The following is a 25628-nucleotide window of genomic DNA, read 5'->3' as shown; positions in this document are numbered from 1 at the left end:
CAAAATGCATCATCGTCAACAATTTTCATTATTTGCTCCGACACATTCCTATTTTTCCTCTTGCCCATCAAAACCGACTCAACAAAATAGAGTGTTGCCAACTTCAAAGCATCATCATCACTGCCAGCAAATGATGAAGTTATACCATGTGGGCGACTAGAAATAAAACTATACAAATCAGCCAACTCAATTTTGTCCTTTCCAGGGAAATAGACTCTTAAAAGCCTATTCTCTTTTTCATTTAAACCTTTCATGTCAAGCGACGAATAAGACTTCAAACCAGTAATAATATGGAATGCATCACGAGTAAACTTAATATCGCGGTCAAATACCTTGAAGGTCATCGAATCAGGTTCATTACTAACAATTTCAGAAAGCAATACACAGTGCATAAGTTTACCCGAGAACTTCACACTTTGTAATCTGAAGAAGTTGCCAAAAATGCTTTCCCTCAATTTCTTCCATTGGCTATTTGACAGAAAACTTTTAATTGTTTCCTTATATTGAAAATCTCCTTTCCAATATACCAGAAAATTACGCCAATCGTCAAAATCAAACAAATGATCGCCTTCTATTATAACACTAGAAAAGAAGGAAAAACAAACAAAGATTAGGACTTAACTTAAAATTTCAAGTTTAAAAGTTAAACAAATACAATCCTTAACTTTAAATTTTAAGTGCAAACGTTAAAGAAATACAGTCCTTAACTTATACTTTCAAATTCCAAAGTTAAGGACACTTAGTCCTTAACTTCAAGTTTCATGTGCAAAAGTTAAGGACAATAAGTCCTTAACTTTAAATTGTAAATGCAAAGGTTAAGGAAATACAATCCTTAACTTATACTTTCAACATTCAAAGTTAAGGACACTTAGTCCTTAACTTCAAGTTTTATGTGCAAAAGTTAAGGACAATCAGTCCTTAACTTTAAATTGTAAGTGCATAGGTTAAGGAAATACAGTCCTTAACATATACTTTCAACATCCAAAGTTAAGGACATTTTGTCCTCAACTTCAAGTTTCATGTGCAAAAGTTAAGGACAATCAGTCCTTAACTTTGAATTCCAACTACAAAATTTAATGTCGTTTCTTCCTTACATTTAATAAACACAGTTAACTGAAAATTCATAATCACAGTAAGCTTATGAATTTCTACAACTATTTTTATGAAATATACCTACATAATAAAATATATTGACTCAACCACAAACACATTTCAAATTTCACACACTAAAAATTTATTAAAAACAGAATCACACAAAATATACTATACTGAATCAACATATAATGCTAATTTTTGAAATTTCACACATACTTCACACGGCATTGAACCAACTTACAAATAAAGAAAAACGAAGATGACGAAGAAGATGAAGGACAGAAGATGACGGAGAAGATGAAGATGAAGATGACGGAAGATGACGGAGAAGATGAAGGAGCAGAAGTTTAACTGAGATTGCAATTTGAATACGAGGAAGATGAAGAAACACATAACTCTGAACGAATGAAATAAGGGTTCTCGTCGATTTTGGGATTATACAAGAAATAGAGAAAGGGTAATTGTGTCTTTTCCCCTTAGTAGTGGCTATTTTTGATAAGTATTTTAAATAGTGGATAAAAATTAAATACACCCTGTGGCTACTACACGCCATTTTCACTCAAATAAACGAGAATGGGCTGCAAATATGGACCCAATAATTTCATAGTTACCGGCGATCCACTGAACGCCCACTGTTCTCTCTCCGCTGCGAACTTGCTCTGCTTTTCTTCGCTTCCGGTCAACTGCTCTTCTTTTCCCTCTGTGTGAATTCGTTTGCAGTGCAGCGTCTGCCTCTGGTGCGTAAATAAAGCCTCAATTTTTCAATTTTGAAGCTCAATTTGTCTGCCTTATTATAATTGTCACATAATCTATTATTCTTTCTCTTTGATATTTCTTTTCTCAATTAATTTAAGTAGTCACAGACCAATATGGACATGCTAATTGCTTTAGTGAGGTATTATGGAGTAAATTAATTAGGCTGAATCTCTTTTAGACATGATAGAATCACTACATGGAATTTCCTTTTACTGGTTAAAAAAAAAATTGGTTGTTAGGAGCGTTTATGCCAGTGATATTATACAGAACCTTTAGTGTTGAGAATCCAAATTATTGAGTATTGGAATAAACGGGTCCAAGGTATTAAGGAGTCATATAGCCGACCACTGATGAGAGTTTGCTTGTTGTTTATATATATTTTATTTTCTGAATTGACTGTGTCTTCTGTTTGCTACTCAGTGAGTGTGGTCTCAATTTGAACAAACATCACTAAATCAGTGTCTCTAGAGGGTTCCATGGCAGGCAATGGCCTGCCAACTCTGGGTCGTGTGAAGCTCATTGATTTGATACCATTGGAAGGTCTTCCTTCCGATTCGTATAAATTATCAGTCTCAACTTTGTCACAGTCGTTGGCTCAATATTCAGCCGCTATTATCCAGCTATCCACAAGTGATGGAGCTCTTTTAAGGTGTAGTCTAGAGTCTGCCCGACTTTACTTCCAACACAAACCCTCGTATCCTGCCGCTGATGTTATTCATTCTGATGACTCTCGAGAATGGTGTAAGACTTCTGGCTACCGTGCAGATCCTCAACAATGGCAAGAAACTTATGATTTCAGGCCAGGGCTCACTCCTACAGAACCCAGCAGTGATATTGAATTTCCTCCTGCTGGTTTATCGGATGTATTCTCTCTGCTTGGAAGAGCAGCAAGAGATATATTGGATGCCATCAGCTTCTATTTAAATCTGCGCAGCTCTCCATTCACTGAAATACTTGACAGTGTTCCCCTCAGAAACCGAGAAATATCATCCTCTGTGTTATCCGTCTGTTGTCATGCCAGACCATCTTTTCAGGGTGCACAACACCATAGCCTGGCAACCCAAGAGGATGGTCAGTTAGCGATGTTCTCAGATCATGAACATCAGGTTGACAGAAGCCTTGTTACGGTTGTTAAGTCGGATAAGCCTGGTCTACATGTGAGAGATTTTCATGGTCACTGGGTTCTTGTGGATGGTGATCTTGGTCCCCAAGAGGCAATAGTTTATCCTGGTCTTGCTTTATATCAGGCAACTGCAGGCTATATCAGCCCTGCACTTCATCATACAGATATTGGTAATCAACAGGGGAGCATATATGGGCGATGTTCTCTTGCTTTTAAACTTATGCCCAAGTCCATGACCAACCTCAATTGTTCAGAGATGCGGGCTGCTGGGCATGGGGTTGAAGCTCAATTCCAGCTTCCTGTACCAGTTGACGATTTTATGCAGAGATCAACTGATCAGTTGCTTAACAGGAGCAATTTCCCAACTTTCAACTTTCCTACAGCCCAAGATGGTATGCCACCCTTTTTTCCTGTTCCCATTATCAATATTGAAATGAAAATCTAAACTTATTGCATGCTTGCTTTTTTCTTCTTCCTTTCTTTCTTTAAATTTAGATATATTAGTAGACATGTTAAGGATAAGGTGAGCTAAAGTTGGTTTTCGTGGATGGTTTCTCCCTGATGTCTTCAGTTGGAGTGCCAGTTGACTGCTTGATTGGTAAAGAAGCTTATCCTAAGCATGAAACTTCCATGTTTTTCGAGAAGTGTCAGTCTAGTAATAGTTTCTAGTTGCTAGAGTTAGTTAGCGTGATTATGAGTCAATGCAGCTAATAAATCCGAGCAAAAGCATTTATTGTTACTTTTGAAGATTTATGTAGAACCAAATCACATTGCTGAAGGAAGCTGGTGTATAATAGTGTATCACGTATCATTGTGGTCAGTAAAATGAAAATTTTCGTGACAAGCTTAGCCATAAAAACTTTTGAAAACTTTGAAGTAAAAGAAGGACCTAGTTTAAATTATTACTGGTATTATCTTAAGTATCTGGAAATGACTCGTCAAAGACGGTCAAAGCAGATAAAGCCAGCTTCCATCGGTTAGATTATGAATTAAAAGGTGCCAGATTCTGTCTGTTTGTTTGTTTGTATCACTTGCCAGAAGAAGGGGAAAATGGAAAAAGAATCAGTGTGAAGGAGTTGTCTAGAAGCAGAAGGAAAGCTTTTTTGGGACTTAAGAAGGAACGCTTTTTTATTGTTACAACATCTTGGTTCGTTGCAATTTTGATGGTTTTAGTGTCTTCTCTTAGTTGTCCTTAAGCAATGTATTACTGCTTGCTGCATTTATTTAACATTAAATTGAGTTCTCTTTTCTGCTAGTATTCCTTAGTAAGAAGCTTTTAACAACAGGTCCTTGGATCGATGAAATGCTGATACAGGATCTATGAAGCCCATGATGAGGAGGAAAAAGAGTAACTCAAGATCTAAACCTCTACCACCTTCAAAGAGGTTGAGATTGGAGGCACAAAGAGTTCTCAAAGAGAGAGTTCAAGATATAGCTGATAAAAAGGGCATCAAGCTGAGGTTCTGCACCTTAAAGGACTGTGAAAGTCACATCCAGTCACTTGATAGCCCTTGTACTAATATAAGGATGGAGATTGGATGGCCAGCAGGAGTTCCATTTGTTCACCCACATGATCTCCCAAATAAGGCTAAGATTGGATTTCTTGAAACATATGAACCTGGTTGGTCGGCAACTCATGATATGGAGATAAGTCTAATCGATCCCGGACAGCCAAGTCAGCACACTGCTAACTGTACTGCCACTCCCCTATTTAGCTTTACTTTTTTGCATCAGTATCTTTATTTAAGCAGTAAATGTTTCTTGTTTCTTTAGTTGCTTATGCATGAGAGATTGCATGTAAGATCACATCCTTTCCATCTTCTGCAATAGCCATGGTACTAGTAATACAATTTGAAGATGTGTTAGGTACTTCATATATTTTTGCTTTCCACTTCACGTAGATTTTAGCGACAGTTCAAAACAAAAAGAAAAAAGAGAGGATAAAAGAACTTTTTCAATGAGCATAAAATGCCTTCTGTCTGAAACTATATTATTAAAAGATACTTTTTCCCCCACAAATTTGGAGAACATGAGGTACAATAGATATATGATTCCCCAATTAGAGCAAAAGAAGGGAGGAGCGGGGGGAGCTTCTAGTATAAGCATAAATGGCGTTTTGAAACTATGTTTAAGTTAATCTAAACATACATTCTATTGTACCTCATGTTCTCCCCCCAAAAAAGCAAAGAAACAAAAACAGAGTAAAATAAAATTAAAAGATACTTCCTTTTCATAAGTTTGGAGAATGCTCGTTGGTTTTGTTTTTCTTTCTTTTTTTTTTGTTTGGGGGGGGGGGGGGGGGGCAGGGGACAGGAAAAGGAGATTAAAACGGGAATTACAATTGTCTAGTTGGAGAGTGGAATAAATTGAGTTTCTTCGAACACGAACCAATTCTTGGTGTAGGTTTTCAAAATTATTAGTTCTTTCTCGTTTTGTACATTCTACATCATTCTTTTTCTAGCCAGACCGTTTTTGTTTATCTACTAGTGCACTCTAGAAATTCACACCCTCCCCGTTCTTTTCTTTTTGACTCTTGTATCTACTGAAGTAAAAAATTGTTTTGCAGGAATTCACATTCTTATCAAATGCTGCCTGTGATGAGTACTTGGATTCTTTGGACCCGTATTTGGCTGCTTTAGTTATGGTTGTCTCGCGCAGATCTTGCTAATTTCTATGCAAATTTTCAATTAAGATGTGAAGTGACAATGAGCTGTGTCGTTGGTTATCCTTATCACTGTAAAAAAAAAAAAGGTAGCCTGGTGTATGAAGCATCCGGCATTCACGTAGGGTCCACGGAAGGGCCACACCCCAAGGGGTATGATGTAGGCGGTCTACCTTGATGCAAGAATCAGTGGGTGATTCCACAGCTTAAATTGGTGACCTATAGGTCATACGCTTCAATGCTCCCCTTCCTTATCACTGTCCCTGTAAATATTAGTTTGTAAAATTTTGATGGAATTTTAGTTAAATTCCCACTTCATCGATAATTTTGCCAGCTCTTGTACCCAGTAGTTTAGAGCATTCTATGTTGACCAAAGAGTTTGAATTTATGTAGTAATTGTATCTTAGCAGCCAGGTTTACGTTCGTTTTCAACTCCTATGTTGATGTTAGATTCAAACTCAGTGACCGAATGTACCAGCAAAGAACCAGACCATTATGTTCATGTTACGAGCAGCATTGCCTTTTTCTTTAATCGCCTTCCTTGCCAAGTCTCTATCCTCTTCCATGGCTTGTTGAATGCAACTTCACTCCCAGGCCCCAGTGATTTCTCTCCTATAAAATTATTGACAGGTTTCATCTACCGAAGCGAACTGTAAAATGGTGAACCTACTGGAGAGTTGGAACTGCATAGCACAGGCTCTCCTTTCCTCAAGTGCAATGCAAGTGTGTCTAAATGCTACTAATACACATGTTGAAAAATAAAGGAGGAAAGAGAGACGCCAGGTTCTGTTGTAGGATGAGACAATGAGCCCGAACTTTGACACCCAATTTAATTCAGAAAAAAAAATGCAAGTAAGCTCTTTCTTCACTAGATATTTCTAGAGCAAAGGCAAGTATAAAACTGTGTTCTACAAAAGCAATTACATTGTTCCTGATAAAAAATAGTTCAACGGGTGGACCAGCAGAATGACCCCCACAACATGTATTCGTGTCAGTTTTCACTTTTCAGGGGAACACTGCTACTCCCTCTTAATTTGCTAACAATTTCTATCGATCACCATGAGGCCAAAATCTTTGGACTTTAATAACCTTTAGATCCCCGCAATCTTTGGTTCTCAAATGGTAGTTCGATAGGCGCTGCATTGCCATAGAATTCTTCCAGGTTGTAGTACTCACGCTGCTGAGGAAGAAATATATGAACAACAACATCACCTGTAATTAAGAGAGACATGAAGTGACATATCAGCAACAATAATACTTTTCAAGGCATACTACATGGTTACTGCAAGTGTCAAATAGTAGCACTGTGATTACGTCATAAATATAAGCAGTTTTCATTGTCTGTTGTTGCTAGCATTTCTTTTTACAGCCTCCTCTCTGGAAAAAGGATCAAAATACTGTAAGGATAACACTAACGCCAAGCGGAAATGATAAAGCCTGATCTCTATATAGACTTCAAACACAATTTTAATTTAGTGAAAATACATTGAGCTAGCAGGGATATCAAAGGACACAATATATAGCATCGCCTTCTCAAAACAAAACACTCAAACTCCAGTTTTTAGAGTTTTGGAGATAATATGTTCTATGGTCCTGACTATAACAGGTTTGGCCCTCGGGATAGCTAGCCCAAATTGAAACCAGAAGTTCACCTTATACGCGAAACTGAGTTTTGATAAGCACTACCCCTATGCAGCATGACAAGATTCAAACTCCTCCTCTCTTATATGAGACAGAGATCTCCGTGTTTTGAACCTTTAAATACCTTTTCCCACTCCCCCCTTAGTAATACTGAATTGTTTGCAAGCTCATTTAACCTTGTGACAGTTCAAGCACTATATTTGAGTAAATTATGTCGGACAATTTGAAGCAATAGTCATAGTAAATAGTTGCAGGAGTGGGTTAGTCAACAAATGAGTTACTGCCTGCTAGTCCTAATGTGCAGAACAATATTGTCTCATAACTGTACTTGTTTAGGTATGAAATGAAAAATAGTGGTGGGTGAAGAATGAGACAACAGCTGAATCAAATTCAGTACTGAAATTCTTCAGCTGTGATACAGATTAATGGTAGGATCATTAAAGTGCCATAAAACTACTTACCAAAGTCTAGCAGCGTCCACGAGTTGGGTTTGAAATCTCCAGATGCAACTCTTCCATATTGTACCTCAGCCATATCTCTTATTCTGGTCCTTTATGACAAATTTGGATAAAATTCAGAAATGCAAAATGCCATCCTCTCTTTTTATTTACTCATTTGTGGTTATTTTATGCTGCTGGTTAATGTCAAATAAAAAACACTCAAGATATGATATCATACCCAATGGCATCAATCTGTGGGCGAGAGAATGCAGTAGCAATAATGAAAAACCGAGTCCAATATACTAGAGGCTTGACAAAGAGAACCTTTATATCTCCAGCCTTCACATCACTTGCAACTTTAGCCACAGCCACTGCAACTGCACAGAGGGAATAGCACTGTTATCAAAGTCGGTGTAAAGTTAATCATCACATACATTCACAGATTCTAAGTCCACTGGTGTTCTTTAGTCATTGATACATGTTCTTGTTAAGCAGGAGAGCAATAAGTCACTAATGAAGCGAAAAGAAAAGGAAAAAAACAGCAGGAAATGCCAGAGTGGATATGTTGTTGTTCCATACACGAATCTCCATAAAACAATAAAGGAATACAAAGCAAGACAGCTATAAGGATCCTAAAGAAATGTAGATCGCAAGAATACGGGGCCAAAAGCAGCAATATGTGTAACACCTAGCAGTAGAAAGAATAAGGATGTGCTGTAGTTTCTCGTGCAAAGATCACTTCAATGATCATTATGAATTTCAGTTAGGGCATGGCGAAGAGGGGGAAAGCTTGGTTTATCACACATCTAAAAATAAGATCCATCTCTTTTCCTTTCTTTATTCTCACCTTTCTCTCATTTTTTCTTCTCAAAGCACCATATTGTTACCAATTAAGAGTAGTAAAACTTGGTTTCTTTTTCTTTATGATTATGTCTTGTATAATTTTATGTTATGATGATGAGATTCAATAGTTTAGGCACCACCAATCTACATCGAAATTAAGCAACATTAGCAGTAAACTTCACTAAAATAAGTCAAACTTATACTAAGCAAAAAGCTGTGAACCAAATTGCAATTAAATATACTACCTTAAGGATTAGTCTATAATAAAACGTGGGATTATACTAGAGAGATCTAACGAAAATAATACTATCTGAAAAACCTTCTGGCAATATTACTTTTAGATAGAAGAGGCAACGGAAGTCCATGAACATTTTAATACATGAGCTCCTACACATAAAGATATGGAAGATGTTCGTGACAATTTTCAGTAAAATTTTGGAGGAACAACAAATGCGACACATATGTGATTGATCAGGCAAGTAAAATGAATGGTTTGTAAACTAGAGGGGGCTCTCAAGTCTATTATTCACTATAGGGAGCTACAATGTAAGTTCAGAAATCATAGGGGGAGATAGAGTTTTTGCCAAAGAAGATAATAAATTAATAAAAACACGAAAAGGAATATGAGTTATGAAATTAAAGTTTGTCAGCACATTCTTCAATATTCTCAAAACAAGACGCAGCAACAAGATAAAATCAATCGATGTTCCTCATATAAAGCTATAGCCTAAGAGATTCAGGCTGCTTCAGCAACATGAAAAGTAAAACTATTGAGGTTCAAGCTGCTTTGGCAACACGGAAAGTTATCATTTTTATCACTCCAACAATTCAAAGCAACATACAGGATAGGCTTTCAGCATCATCATCAACCTCCTCAGTTGCAGGTTTTTGGTCATTTCTTCTGTAGACCACTTTCCCATGTTTCTTTAGGAGATCATCAAACATGTCATCTGTATCTTCGCTTACATCCTGTACCAAATGTATTCATGTTAAGTGCAGCGTCAAGCGGAAACATTAGCAAACATTCATATTGAAACACAGAGTTACCAGAAGAAAACACTTGTAGCAAGCCTCAAGAACAGACTTATGAACTGAAAAGGGCAGCACAATGCACAAAACATCCCACATTGACATTGACACAAGGTCCTGGGGAAGGGTGTATGCATGCACCCTACCCTGACACAAGCGTTAATGGCTGATTCCACGGCTCGAACTCGTGACATATAGGTCACACGGGGACAACTTTACTGTTACTCCGAGGCTCTCCATCAAATCTATTGATGGAGATGCGGGGGGTCGAACCCCGTGCCTCTCGCATTCAAATCTATTGGTAGTTGTTCAGTTTCCATAACAACTTTTGTCTTCTTCCAAAAAGTTACAGATTAATTGTATCTTTTTACGCAGTAAACTCACTTTTATAAGGACTTTCTGTCATATAATACAACTATGCCCTAGGGCCAAATAAGGGCAAGGACTACAGATTTTCTAAAGTCAATATCACTGGAAGGGGCAGTGAAGTCTGATTTTAGGAACTAGACTACAATCTGAATTTCTCAAACAGTGAAATACGGTAAATCCTTTCCTGTTTCTTTTTGGAAAGGCAGGGTCCAAACTAAAGAACCTTGGAAGTTGCAAACTCAAGCTTATCCTTTGACTCAGCTGGCAAATCCAACAATTGAGAACAAGGATTAAAAAAATGGAGATTGCTAATTAACAGGTCCTGTGTAAATTCAGATATTTTTGTGTTAATTTACAATAATATGTACCAAAACCCCAAAAACGGATAATTGCTCTACAAAATGCAACAACCACGACTTCAGTAAAAACTACAACAACAATAACTAAGGGTCAGTACCCAATAAATTGGGTCGGCTATATGAATCCTTCATTTAAATTATCTCATGCCAACATATACAAATACAACAAAAAAAGAAGAAAAGCTCTGGTTGCGTTAGAAAAGTGCAAATAGTGGAGTAGCTTCACATAGAACAAGAAAGGGGAAATTTTGAAGCTTTAGGCTTAGGGAATACCGAGCCAATAGCCATCCTAGAAAATTCAGCAGAGCTACTTCTGCCCAAGTTGTAATCTTTAGAAGAAAATGCGACAGAATTCAGCGTTAAAGAATGAAGCTTTCTGGGGTTGGCAGCAAACTTAGCTTCCGTACGACCGCCGGAGACCAAAATTCCGGTGGAAGGAGTGCAGGGAAGAGGGTGAATGCAGGAGTGTAGTTCCATTATCAATATCTGAGGTTCGTTATTGCAACATTAATTAAAAGATGAGAAATGGGAAGAGTGTTGCTTGTACCAAATAATAATCTATCTATCTCATCCCATATCTCTTCTCTGTTTAATATCTTCGCCCCATTTTCGTCCTATTCTGGATAAGATTTTTGGACATAATATCTTTTTTTTTTTAGTTAAGGGAGGACTGTTTTATAGTTTATGTAATACACTTCACTTTTTATTATATTTCAAATATAATATACTAAAGTAGTTCTTTTTTTTTTGAAACTATGTAGCTTAGCATTCTAATTTTGTTCTTAAGGATATGACTGATCCAGAGTTACTTGTGGTAGCTATGTTTTCTTTGCATCTCTTGGCACCATTGTTCGATCACAGAAAACTGTTCGTTGTAATCATATACTAGTAAGTATCAGTTAACCAAGAAAAAATTGTTCACATGATCAGTTTTCAATGAGTGATTTGGATTCACGGTGGCATGATGAAGAAGCCAATTTAGATAAAATCAGTGTTTCAGAGCTTATAAAATTATATTACACTAGTAATTTCTATTTTCTTTCAAGCTGGATCTTCTTTACTTTGTTTAAAGCAGTTGCATAAAGTGATTAACAATCCATATTACTCAGAATCTGTCAGTAGAAATTTTCATACAACTCTGCAACCTTGAAGGATAACAACTTCAAACTGACGTGGAAATGCTACACTAATATACAAAGAATTCAAATGCTACCCTAATATACAAAGTACTCAAATTCTATTGCCGTTATTACAGTTACAAGGATAAGTGAACTCATAATCCTATCCTAGGGGTGAAATATCATTTTCCAATCTCTCTCCCTGTTATTAGACATCTCTGAGGCGGATAAGCTTTACTCAGTTTCCAAAAAATCCTGGACCTGCTTCTGCGAGTAGTTCTTTGCCTGCATCTTCGCCCATTCGTATCATGTCTTCAAACGTATATGGGCCTTTTCTAGAGGTTTCAATAACTGAAATTGAGGGACATAAAAAGATTATACAACAAATAATTATAGAAAGGAATAGGTAACCAGGAAAGAGACATTCCCAGCATTCACACCCACTGTCACTTTACTTAGGATTCGGTCAATAACAATTTTGTTTACCTCGAGTTCCATCTGGAGAGGCAACCAATCCTTTGAAAATACAATCTCCATCTTCACCTCGACAGGCATACCCAGCAATTGGGGTTCGACAAGATCCATCCAAAGTCTTCAAAAATGCTCTCTCACAAGCCACTGCTAATCTGGTTTCCTCATGATTCAATGAGGCAATGTAATTGGCCTGTAATTGCATCCATTAACTAACAACACAACAAAGTCCTCAAAAGAGGAGAAATGAACAACTGGGGAAGCAGGGGAAATCTGTATAGTAGCAGAGAAGGGTGCTAATACCATTGTCTCGTCGTCAGTTCTGCAGGCAATACCAATGGCTCCTTGAGCAACAGCCGGTAGCATATCTTCTATAGGGAGAATGGAAGTTACATTTTCTGTCATATTCATACGTTTTAGACCTGCCAATGCCAATAATGTTGCTTGAACTACCCCCTCATTCAGTTTCCTTAACCTTGTCTGAACATTGCCTCTGAAATTCTCCAGCACCTACGGGCAAAATACACATAAAATTATTGGCCTTGCTTCTCCAACTAATAAAAGCAAAGAGTAAAGCTTATAAGATCAGCAGAACTAACCAAAATAAGGCAATACAGGCTAGAAGTAAACAGAACAAAATTTCACCACAAAATTTTGGTTCATCTAAATGAGATTAAGATATAGAAAGTTTTGGGCTTCACATTTGCCTTCTCAAGGAAACAATTAGTACTCACGGAACATACCCCCATATTAGGTTAACTATCAGAACAAGCAACACAACACTCCTGAATTTATTTTCACATATTCTTTTTATAACATATTCCCAATTTATTTGACTATATCAAATTTCTTCGATTACTTTGGCCCAGTTTGATCATGCTCTTAATTGTTGCAAATAATCTTCTACTAAATGCATGCAATAACCTATTTAATTTTCTCGTTTTAACTTTCAAAGAAGGCATATGCATCAACACAATCTAGATGGAGTATAACAACGACCGGCATAAAGTATGATTGCGACTTGATAGGAAATTTGACAGTTTTTCTTAGTTCACTTTTTTCTTCTGATATCAACACATACTGAGAAGCTGGTATGTCATCTTCAGAGACTGATGTGATATGAAATAGACTTACATTGAGTGAGGGATACCGGTGGAGAATCTGTGACTTCCTCCTCAGCGAAGCAGTACCAATTGTGCTTCCTGATGGAAGCTGGGCCAGAGAACCTGCAGTTAAAGAAATGAATACATCCCTCACATCTTCACGTGGAAGGTTGCACGGTAAAATTGTCTTCTCTGGCAGATATGTGGGCACATCTTTCATTGAGTGGACAGCAATATCAATTTCCCCATTGATGAGAGCTTCATCTATTTCTTTTGTGAACAACCCTTTTCCGCCAATGTCTGCAAGAGGCTGACTTAATATCTTATCACCTGTCGTCTTTATTATTACAATTTGAATGGCTCCCTCTTCAGCAAGGTCAGGATATGAGGCTATTAGCTTCTCACGAGTCTCATAAGCTTGGGCAAGAGCTAGGGGGCTGTCCTACACAAGTACGTACATAATCCATAAGAGAAGAGTTTTAGCAAAAACACATCAGAGATATAGCAGTCCATTTTTATCCTCCTACCTCCCAGACACACACAGAAAGCAGGGAAAAGAACAAAGTGTTAATCCGATGCAATGTTGAGACTTAAACAGTGCTCTTCAGCTCTTAAACATTCCGTAGCTGTTTTCACATATGTTCAGGGATCAAGTAGAGAAGCACAAGAGATTTTAGTCCATCAGACAAAAAAACAGAATGCCAAAAGGGTAGGGTTTACTAGCATTAATCAAATTCTAATAGGCATACACAAAGAGGATTGTATTTTTGTTTTACCCAAAATTTCTTATCCCCTTAAAAAGCCTACATTCTGACTAACACTAGCAGACATCATAACTAAATACAACACATTCGTACACATTCGTAACAAAGGCATAAGAGGATGTAGAGGGTAAGATATGGTTTCATACAAACCCAATAACTTTGGCTCATACTCTGTATATATGTAAAACATTCACTAAGTACGTACAAATTATTGATTTCGAACCCTGTAAATCAAATGAGTTGTGGTAGAATCACAATCTCAAACCCATTAAGTTTAGATCTTGGATCCGCCTTTGGGCATAAACATGGGTATTAAGCCATTAACAGATTAGAAAAAAAACTAGTCTGAAATATTCCTAACTATCATCAATGCATTACAGGGATGCGAACATCAGTAGGATTATGTTGAAGGAAACTAAATCCAGATTTCCTTCCACGAATGCAGTCATTGGCAAAGCCGCTCCCTACATTTTCAGTTCTGATTGATAAATGTGCTGAGACTATTGAACTAACTGATAGTTGATTGGTAAAACCCGCAAGCTTTTTCAAAATTTTCAGTTGAAACTTGAAAGACTACAACGTTAAGCTCAGCTGGGCATTCTGGTACAGATAGAAAAACATAGGGTCTGAAAAGTGAAATTGGGTAAAGAATAGACAGTACCTTCCTCTAGTACCAACTCTGATGACAGCAACCTTAGTTTGAGCTTGCTGCTCTACAGCAATGGAAGCCCTTGTGACGTGGACCCTTGAGCGTTGAGCCAACACTGCAGATTTGACGCAAGGCGAAGAAAACCCAATTGGTAAAAGAGAAGCAGAGCTCAAGTTTGAAGCGTTGAGAGTAGCAAACTTCTCCATTGGAAGGAAATCAGGAATTGAGAGAAAACGAGGTTGTGTTGTTGTTGCTACTTATCCTCAACAGAACATCCAGCTAAGTCGTCAGCTGTTTAAAAAAAAATCTTAAAAAGCGGCTAAATGGACCCTACTTACCGTCTGTTTCTCCACTTAGCTGCTACCACGTCATTTTCTCACCTTCCACCTCAACCAAATCCACCATCACCTTTTTTAACCCAAAAAATGAAAAGAAATGTAGAAAAGAAAGCAAATGGTGAAGGAAATCAAAATTTGAAATTTGAGCAACGCTGTTTTCAGCAAAGAAATGCAAATAAGGTGGACTCTTTTATCATCAAAACTAATTTTAAGAAAAAAGAGGTTATTTGGCCTACCAAATTTATTATTCGCTTATGCTAGAGAATTATTTGGTAGTAATGTGATAGTATTTAAAGGTTAAAAAAACATTTTATATGATGAATTAAATATATTATAGTTATAGAATAATATTGTCATTGGACTATTCCCGACATGAATCTCCTAGATAGTTTTCCGCGACGATGAATCTCCTAGATAGTTTTTTTGAGGAATTTAAGTCAAAAGAAAAAGGACAAAAAGATTTTCTTTGTTTTGTAGGTAGTGTAGTAATTACCCTTTGATTTTTCTTTGTGCTGCGGTTCTTTTCCAAGGATTTTCTTTGAACCGGGTGTAGTTAGTTTTATTTTTTTTAGGAGTAGGAGCTATTGTGCTGTGATTGAAATTGAAGTAATATCTTACTTTGTTATACCTTGAGAATAGTGAGTGCTTTAGTTGTGATGCTTAGGCTTAGTTTTTGACTCTTGTATAAGTACCTTAAATTGTATGATCTTAACTTTGCTTAACTACTTTGACTAGAGTGTCTTGATGAGTCCAATCCTGATTGAGTTATGTGCCATGTGTGTGTGAGGTTTTTGTGTTATTCTGTGTATTGCATTTGATGTCAAGAACTTGCCCCGTGTGTTTGCAAAGCGAAATAGTAGTTAGTTTTATAAGTGATATAGGCATTTCTTTGTTGAGCCAAATATATATATATATATATATATATATATATATATATATATATATATATATATATATATATATATATATTACCCGCCAAATTGTTATGTATCGTAGTTAACCCCTTTGAGCCTGTAATCCTATTTCGTTGGCAACCACATTACAAGCCTTACCCCTTTGTTTGAATTAACCATTTATTTGAACATTTTCACCTCTTATGAGCACTTGAATTGTAATAAACTTTGTAAAAGTTAAAGTGTGGAGTGGTTGGTTTGGCTTTTGAATAGAACTAGTGAAATAAGGAGAAAGGTGCATCGTTTTGAAAAAGTAAGAGCCACTTGAAACGAAAAAATAGTTGAATTATTGTGAAAAATATTCTTTGATAGTGGTGACTCTTGATGTAATTGTGCTTAAAGAAGTATGAAGTTAATATACATTGATGTGAAGGTAGAGTTATAGTTTGGCATAGGTGTGAGATTCTAAATGTTAAAGTGTATGTATTGTTGATACCCAATTTTGCTTTCGTATTTTTAAAATAAGTATATATACTTTAAAAAGGTCATTTTGCATCATTACTTAATTTACAAGAATTATACAAGTAGTTTCTACAATTTTCCATAATTTTTAGAGATTATTGATTTCTTTACATTTAAATTGCTTGATTATTTATTAATTACCCTTTCAAATTAATTTGTGATGATTAATCATCCAAAATTATTATTTGCATCCACATATATGTTTCATAATATTTTACTTTGTTTTATATAATTATATTTGTATTTTTAAGCGATTTTACATAATTTTACAATAATAGCCTATATTCTATACATAATTATATTTATTATATTATTTATACTAAAATAGCATTTTTATAATTTTATTATTTGTTAATTACTTTCTACAAATTGTTTGGATAAATTTTCGTGTATTTAAATTATGGCCCAGCTTTATATGAATTTCAAACCAAAAGCAGGCCCAAAACATTTGGCCCACTTCATTTTTACCTTCAGGAGCCCAACCAGACGACCCCTTTTCTATACCCGGTCGGTACCCATTTATGACCCGCCCCATCTCTCTTCTAATATTGGCCGTTGATCTCAAATAATCAACGACCCATAAGCAATCTCTCTCTTTAATTAACCAAACCCACCCGGAAACCCTACCATTTCTCAAAGACCGTCGCCCTCAAACGCTCTCCTCTTCTCTCATACCAAACCCTAGATGCCTCACTCAAATCTCATTCCCAATCCAATATTACATGGAAATCGTCCATGATTCCTTTCCTTTCTTGCGCACACGGAGATGCTTACCATCTTTTAAACGTTACAAGTATTTGGTACTTGATTATTTATGGAAGCTGAGTCGTTGGTGTTCGTTCAACTCTGATTCTGTACTATCTTCATGTTTCTGACTTGATACACTCACTACCAGCCCTATGGGTTTGATTCAGTGAGATTTTTACTATTTTTATTCTTAGTTTTAAACTAGGGTTTGCCGGATTCCTCTTAAATTGATTCTAATTGACTTTGCATGTTATTCTTTCCTTGTTGTGTTTAATCGATTGCTTTTCCTTATTTGGGTACTTACTTTTGCTACTATATAAATCCCTCCCCAATTTTCCCTTTGGATAGACTTTTAATCACTCTAAGAACTATCACCTCGCTCTTACTTATTTGATACTATCTTGAAATTGAGTTCTTGGCCGGCTAAAAGCCAAGACCACCATATTTTGTTGATCTTCCTCCAGTGCAAACACTGCTCGGGGTCCGTTTCGAGGCTCTTGTGAACTCTGAAGCACTGGGGGTTTGGGGTTTTTCATCACTCACTTGCAATTTCTACTATTCCTGAGATTTTGAGTTTCTCGTTCTTTATTCGCTTGTTTGCAACTGGTTAGTGCCCTGTACCCTCGTATGTCTACTCCAATTGTTTATGTTTATGCTATTTGCACTAGTGTTATTCGAATTTCTTTGAGTTAATTTCGATATTATGCCACTTCGTATACAATTTTGCTTATTCTAGCACCACTGAGTAGTTCCACTAGCTTCAATTCTATGCAAGTTTTGATGTTAACTCTTCATGATGACTGCCTTACTTTGATTTTCTGTGCCAAAACTCTTTTGGAGACTATGTTCTTGCTCAAATTGTTCTCTTCATGTTGAATCCTTTATGTATAATTTGCTATTTCTCTGCAAGTTTTGTGACAATATTGTCTAAGTGCTTAGATTAATATGTCAACCTTAGTGGATGCTCATTATAAGTGTCCAATCTGATTAATTGCTTATCTTCATGTTTAAGTGTAAACTGGTTACTTAAGGTTTGTTACTTATCATGACTTAGATCCTCTTAGGGGACTGATGCATGCCTAGTATTTATTCGAATATATGCTAAGACTTTTATATACAACCTGCTACTTCCATGAAGTCACCCTGTGATTATATGAATTCTATATGCCAATACTGTTACCATTCCTACGCAGACTTGTTTCTTTACTTTGATGTTGTGTGCTCACTAATGGTTCAAGGCTCGTAGGGTGAAATCCAACAAATGTCTAGTCTATTTCTCCTTATATCGACTAAAAGAAGTCTCATCCTTCTTCATATGATGTCTCCTTGCCTTATTTATCTGAAAGTTAGTCTCTTCTCATGAATGCTTACCTGTTAGATATAAAACCTTTATGTGGTGATTGGTATTTACCTGAACGTTTCACATGTTAAGCTCTGCAAGTTAGTTGTTTCTCATTAGGCTCTCATGCTAAGGCTATATCCCACTTGTTCTTGTCTATGGCAGTACTAGGTTTTCATATTCAAACCCCTGCCTGAAACTCTCTCTAAGATAGTTCTGGACCAAGCCTGTTGTGAAACTTTGTTTGAAATAATTTTGTTGCTCTTAAACTCTATTTTTGGTGATAAGCATGAACTTGCCTCATATGTGTCTCATACGTTTCCCAATTTAAACATGATATTGCCTATATATGCTGATTATAAATGGTTGTTAGTTACAGTTTAAGAGTAGTTCCGTTACATGTATGGCTGAATTTAGCATCCCTTAGATTAATCATCAGAATAATTTAGGCCTGCTATGTTAGGCCTGCCTTTGATCTTGAGGGTTCGAAGTATACTATCTTCTATTGGAGTTTGGCCTACTGTGCGCATGAAGTCCTAAGCCTATTTGAAGGTCTAGATGTATTGTTGGGTTATCCTATAGTTGTATTTGGGCCTGTAATTATTTAAAGTGGTCTGTAATAGTTTGTAAAACTAAATGATGGGGAAACTAGTGGAAAAGGGAAACAGGTATGCTCTATTCTTGCATAAAAGGGTAGAGAACATGTCTATAGTGTCTATGTGCTCTATTTGTTGTTTTTGTTTAGCGTGCTTTATTTCTGCACACATAGTAAACTATGTCTATAGGAATCACGCACACACTTCACTTAACTTATCAAAACATGTTAGTTCAAGCATTTGCTATACCAGTTTCCATGTCTACTATTGTGCACACTTAGACAACATGCCTATAGGATGCAATAACACATGCTTCACTAATCTAGATACCATGTTTATAGGACTTCAAATAATCAATTGGTCAAATTGCTTCGATTACTTTAGTACACTGCCCATCTAGATATCATGGCTATGTGATTCTAATATTTTAATCTACTATTTCTGTGGCTTTCGTTACACTGCCCCGCTTAGATGACATGTCTATAGGAATAAAATGTTATAAAATCAACTTAATTGTCAATTGTTAGAAATCCTGCCTATAGGATGTTGTTACGCGCATAAGAACTATTTAAGAGATCAACGTTGTCAGTACTAGACTCTCAAAGTTGTCTCACTGCCTAATCATGCAATTATTAGAAACCATGCCTATAGGAGATTAATGTCTGCCTAAGGTGCACACTTATAAAATCAGCATTAGTAATCTAGTAACTCGTATCGCTTTATTACCTCACCAATAATTAGAAATTATTCCTATAGGACTTGCGATGTTTTAACCTACCTACATGCTGCTTATACAAAGCTGGAATTCAGAATCACATAGAAAACATGCCTATAGGACTTTAAATTTTGATTCTAAAATTACGTCCTACCTGAACTGCCCTCGTGCATTTGTTGTTATGTGTGGAGGCTAACTTGGGCCTTTAATTGTCTTTACGTGAAGTCCTATTTGTTTTGAATATCGCTTAGTTTTGTCATTTTTGAGCAACCTAAATTGAGTCCAGAACCACCCAAATAGAGGTCTAAAGCCTCCTGGACCATAGGCATGGGACGGGTACCGCACACATGGGGTACGACTTAGAATTGAATTTGAATGCTTTTAGGTAAACAACTTCAACATAGTAATCGGGTAGCAGGAGATGATAGTTGCCACGCCCCCTTTTCCCCCTTTTTGATGGGGAAGTCCGGGTTTCGACATTCATGGGGGAAATAACTCGTTTCCTTTTAAGAATTGGGTATTTGAAGAGTCGCCACCTAATGGATTACGGTGCATTAGGGCACCTTGAGCAACTAACTCATGGACTAGTTTGCATTACCAGAGACTTAGGGTAAGGACTCGAAATAACCTTGAGGGGAAGGTGTTAGTCACCCCTTGCAGTCCACAACAGTGGGTCCCGACCGAATTTAAACTATGTGAATTAGTCATTTTAACAAATAACAAGTTTTAACACGTATTTGCAAGTAAAGACATGTTTTGACATTCTAAGCACATGTATGATTCAAGTAATGAAACAAGGGAAAAGGTTTGAACAAGTTGCACATATATAAAGAAAGTAAATTCATTTAAACAGCCAGAGTTGGGAAAGAGGGGTCCTGGGTTGGTTAGCCTGCAGGATCATACCCACACAATTCCGGTAAACACTCCTTAACAAGGGGATACATGTGACATTAGCGCGTAGTCATCATATTCCTTGCTACCCAATTCCCTCCCCTTGGTCATAGCCTAAAGCGTTCTAGCAACCTTGAAAGATACCCTGTGCATGCACTACCCGCCCCTTCCTCGTGGCCCTGGAGGTATTTAGGACCTCTAATTTAGGTAGTTCCAGACCATCCTAAGGTTTTTAAAGGATAAAAGTCTAGGCGTCAATCAAAAACAATTAGGACTGCATTTAAACAAGGAACAATTAGAGGCTCACATTTACCTCTACAAACATAACAAGTAAGTGCACGTCTCAAATAACAGTTTCGAGTATTTAAGAGAAAACCTTAGAACATGATATCTAGGTGAGCAGAGATTATGCAGTATCGAATTAGGAACAAAGTGTCAAAGACCTATTCAGCTTGCCTACTGATTTTAGACTCATTTGAATGTGGGCAGTCTCAAATAACAAGGTGCAGATTTATAGTTTGAAGAATTTTAATTGCCCTACAGGCTTACCTAGGCGTATAACAATGAAGTCATATGAGCATGATATCTATTATTGATTAAGAATGTAACTAAAGAGCAAACAGCTTTAGACGGCAAGTTGGATCGTATAGGCATGCTTTCTAGCAATATTATTCAAGGCAGTGTTGAAACTTATTAAAGAAGTGGACATATTAGTTAATTAAACCAATTCAGAATAAACACACATGAATTAAACTGTTTTTCTAACTAAACTAATTTTAAGTCCTATAGGCATAATTTTTAATTGAGCATAAGGTGAAACAAACAACATTCATTTAGCCAAAGTGAAACCCCTATAGGCATGATTTCTATTAAAGCTGATTTAAACTCCTATAGGCACGATTTCTATTAAAGCTGATTTTAACTCCTATAGGCATGGCTTCTAATTGTGTGAAAGTAAAGCAAACAGAACTTATTTTAAACCAAAGCAGGTCTTATAGGCATGTTATCTAACAAACACATTTGAATTAACATAGATCCTATAGTCATGCTATCTACCCAATTTTACAATATATAACTACCCTCCCTTTTTCACTAATCACCCCACTGTTTGTTTATAATAATTATTACAGACTAATGAATTGAATAAATTACATAAAAAGAACAGAAATAATCTATAGGGAGCCTGAAGTATGCCCAAATGATTCCCAAGCCTCCAATAGTCTCAAATGCTCAAAGTTCATAGCCAATTCTATGTCTAGGTGTGTCAGAGTTCCCTAAGGACCTCAAGGATCCCGAGCAGTGCTCACATCTAGAACTTTCTCAAATGATAACTGATTTAGGTGCAGTGTGGAAATACCAGCCCTGACATGCCAGAGTTCAGAGAGATCTCAAGGATCTTAAGGCAGTATACATATCAGAGGGGCAAGACCTAGTATTCTAAGAGTAAGTGGAAGTGCATGGTAGTTTGAAAATTTTTTAATAGAAAAGTCTAAGGACTGAAAAGAACTTCTGAAAACCACTAGTGATAAAACAGTTTGAGGGAAATGTAAAGAAATAATTTTGTAATCAGAACATAAGACAGGGAACAAACAAACTTTAGGAAGTAACTTTGGCAAGCAGCTCTCACACAAGGGAAGAGGGATTGGGAACATAGAGAGTACACCTTAATGGAGCACACAGACAATATGATACATAAAGTTTTAAGTTGGTTCTATAGAACTAGTAGGTAGAATGCATATCATGCAACATAGATTACAACAAAAACATGTTGAAGCCATTCTAGGGAGAGTAATTAACTTAGCAGGAGTGAGGCAGAAAGGCAAGACTTAGGTGCTAGGAAAGTATTAACAGGTGAAGGCATGATAATTACACAAAGGCAGTGTCTAAGCATGCTATATAGACAGAAGTCAATCAAACATACTTAGTTTCATATGTAGACATAGCAAACAGGCAAGTAAAATGGGAACATGCTAATTACAAATTTGAATATGCAGTATTAGGCATGATGGGTAGGTAGTAAACAAAAGCAAGAATGGACTCAGGCCACATGAACTGAAGAAGTAAGTAAACACATAAGTTTTGATTATTAAAATTAATCAGAAGCATACCTAGTTTAAAGAAAAAAACACAAGATGTGAGCAAGGTATTGTGCAATTCCCAGCCTAGGCTTGCAGCCGGCTAGAATAACAGGGATCAAAAGTAACAAAGAGAGCAGAGAGAGAGCCTTTTAGAGTGTAAAGTGATAGTTTTTGAACTATTGTCGTTCGTGTCAGAAGTGAGACTAGGAGGGGGTTTATATAGTAATTAAGAGTTAAACAACATAAGGTAAGAGATCAATTAAGTATCTATTAGAGAAATTAACAGAATCAATCACACGTGAAATCAGTAAGTCTTTTCCCTTAATCAAGGGATAATCAATCAACGGTAAGAGCATGATAGATATTTAAGGAAAGAAATCAAGTAAAGTTTGGGTATAGAGTAGGTAATTAGGGGTAACTGAATAGAAGTTTCAATTAAGGAAACAATTAATAAGAATCAGCAAGTAACAAATAAGGCAAAGAGTTCAATCAAAATAAGAATCAAAAGGTTGTTAAGGAAAATAGTTCAAATCAAAACAGGAAATAAGAACTTCAGAATAGTCGAGGGTTCAATCAAAGAGAAAATCACGTAAAGAGTCAGCAAGTCTCGCAGACAAAATAAGGCAAGAAATGAATAGCCAGGGTTCAACACATAACTTTACCGAAACAAATTGGTAAATCAAGAAAACGACACTGATTTAAGGAGAAAAATATAGTCTTAACATGAATATTCAGAATGAACATAAACATATAGGATCCATAGAAAAGTTGAACTAAGAAACTCAGTAAAGGCATATTAGGATAAGAAAACCACGAGACATCTAAATGGCTAAAGAAAAATTACAAGAACCAAGGCAAGAACACAGTCAGTATACAAGTACTTAGAAACAAAACAAAGAATGTCAAAAATTAGGCTTTTAGTATAAACCTGTTAAGATTAGAGCAAACCTTACAAAATCAATCAAGACACATAAGAAGCAGAAGATCAAATAGTCAGAACTATCAAACATTTTTGAAAAAGAAATTTTCGGGAAACCCTAGTTTAGAAAAACGGAAAACCATTCGAAAATCAGAAGATCCTTGTAAAAATCAGAAGGTTTTTGTAAAAAATCATATGAAATAGGTCCAAACATCTCAAATTTGTACAGATCTAAGAAGTTCAAAAGAAAGAGATTAGGATTTCGAGAAGAACAATCACAGAGATGAAGAAGCAAACCTAGAAACCCATAGATATAGGAAGATCTTACTTAGAATCAAACTGGGACAGCCTGAAACATGCGAGGAATGGCCATAGATGCAAGCAAACTAACCCTGGTCCCTTGAGGACCCTGGAGATGGTGATACCAGTAGAGGAGAAACCATTAGAGACCTGATGGTGGTGGGGAAACACTATGAAAGGCAACAGATGACTGGCAATATGGGAAAATTAGGGTTAGGGCTCGAGAGCTTTTGGAGAGAAAAGGGATTTTAGGGCGGCGGTTGGTGAGAAATGAGAGGGATTGGGGGGGGGGGGTCATTTAGTTAATATAGGAAATGGTTAATCTGGACCGTTGATCAAAATGATCAACGGCCAGGATTTGGCCGGGTATTGGGTCAGGCGGATGGGTATTGGGCTTGGGGTAGGTTTAGGTTAAAAAATTGGGCTGGGTATTGGGTCAAAATTAAGGCCAAAATTGAAATAAAATAAGGCCAGATTTTAAATAGCCATTTTAATAACTAAATAATTTATAAAAAATAATAAATGAGTACCAAAAATATTTTTGTATACTAAAATGATTTAAAATATTTATTTAACATTTTAAAAGTATGAAAGACCATTTTATGCATAAATAATATAATTATACATTAGTAAGGGCTATTATTGCAAAAATGTACAATTTAGTTTAAAAAATATAAATATAATTACGAAAAATACACAACAATATTTAAACATTATGTTGGCATAAATAATGAATTCGGATGGCTAAATCATCACAAAATTAATAAGAAGAATAATTATTGGTTATTTATATAATAAAAAGAGGAGAAATAATTTGATTTGGAGCTTTTAAAACTGTAGAATAAAAAAATACTTATGCATGCTTATAACTGCATATATACTATTTTGAAAGTATATATATGTGCTCAAGATATGTGAGGAAAAATTGGGTATCAACAACTGTCCCTCTTTACCCGGGAAAGATGAAATGGTTTTGGGTAAAGAAATGATGACCAATTTTGACCAAATGGGGTGTTCTTGAAAGATAGAGGCCAGACTCCGGTCTTGAGTTGCCTACATATCCCTAGTTTTATAGGAATTAGGCCATGTGTAATTCTGGATTCATTGGTGAAATATACCGATGAAGTCATTACAAGAATGGACACGAGATTTTGGAGTGGATGCAAGAGTGGTTATGGCAAACGGTCCAGGTTTGAGATAGTTGAAAGAACTGGAGCGAGGTCGCTGCTGCTAAGGTAGCGGTTGCTTACTGGTCACCTGCAGATAAAGAGATGCTACGAACATGTATTTGTGCTAAAATTTAAACATGATGCAGATTCCCTTTGGACCATGAAAGTTGTCTTCGGACGGTTAAGGATGACGTCCTCAGACCATGATGTCCTGGGCCATAAATCATTTAGTGCAGGATTCATAGGCCATGCAATGAAGTTCTCAGTCCATGAAGATGGTGCCTCCGAACCATGACGCCTTTGAATAATGATATGCAAATTTGAGGGATCCTCAAGCCATGGCATGGTGTCTTCCGGCTTATGAGGATGATGCCTTTTAGACTATGACGGCTTTGGATAGATTGGCGATATTTTAGCCCATGAGATGCAATAATACGATGCTACCAAGACAAGGCTTAGTCTTGTGAAATACATGGCAGGGCTTAGCCCGCTCGAAAAACAAACAGATAGTATCAGAATAGAGCAATATTTATGTAAGGAGGGACAATGCTTAGTCCCATGCAAATGTGGAGGCAAGGGTTAGCCTCATGCAAATGTGGAGGAAGGGATTAGCCTCATGAAAATATGGAGGCAGGGATTAGCCTCATGCAAATATGGAGGCAAGGATTAGCCTTATGCAAATAGGAGGCATGGATTAGC

At 36.6% G+C, this 25628-nt stretch overlaps 3 protein-coding genes across 3 annotated transcripts; 1 reads left to right on the top strand and 2 right to left on the bottom strand.

Moving 5' to 3' along the window:
- The first annotated feature begins 1630 nt into the window (after positions 1-1630).
- LOC107767995 (uncharacterized) lies at positions 1631-6068 on the top strand. The gene is made up of 4 exons (XM_016587098.2): positions 1631-1832; positions 2272-3366; positions 4290-4667; positions 5541-6068. Coding segments are annotated over exons 2-4 (1419 nt in total). The 5' UTR covers positions 1631-1832; positions 2272-2327; the 3' UTR covers positions 5543-6068.
- A 368-nt stretch (positions 6069-6436) lies between these two features.
- LOC107767994 (protein Iojap, chloroplastic) lies at positions 6437-10932 on the bottom strand. Its single transcript, XM_016587097.2, has 5 exons — positions 10591-10932; positions 9403-9529; positions 7956-8094; positions 7739-7827; positions 6437-6848 (listed from the first exon to the last, which is right to left on the bottom strand). Exons 1-5 carry the CDS (start codon positions 10792-10794, stop codon positions 6718-6720), a joined length of 690 nt encoding a protein of 229 aa, XP_016442583.1. The 5' UTR covers positions 10795-10932; the 3' UTR covers positions 6437-6717.
- A 470-nt stretch (positions 10933-11402) lies between these two features.
- Positions 11403-14843, bottom strand: LOC107767993 (porphobilinogen deaminase, chloroplastic). The gene is made up of 5 exons (XM_016587096.2): positions 14435-14843; positions 13041-13446; positions 12210-12416; positions 11922-12099; positions 11403-11786 (listed from the first exon to the last, which is right to left on the bottom strand). The coding sequence occupies exons 1-5, from the start codon at positions 14626-14628 to the stop codon at positions 11674-11676; spliced, it is 1098 nt and encodes a 365-aa protein (XP_016442582.1). The 5' UTR covers positions 14629-14843; the 3' UTR covers positions 11403-11673.
- Between the last annotated feature and the right edge of the window lie 10785 nt (positions 14844-25628).

The sequence above is a fragment of the Nicotiana tabacum genome, chromosome 18 (assembly GCF_000715075.1).
Source record: "Nicotiana tabacum cultivar K326 chromosome 18, ASM71507v2, whole genome shotgun sequence".
Lineage (NCBI taxonomy): Eukaryota > Viridiplantae > Streptophyta > Magnoliopsida > Solanales > Solanaceae > Nicotiana > Nicotiana tabacum.
This window is presented reverse-complemented; position numbering and strand designations above follow the sequence as displayed.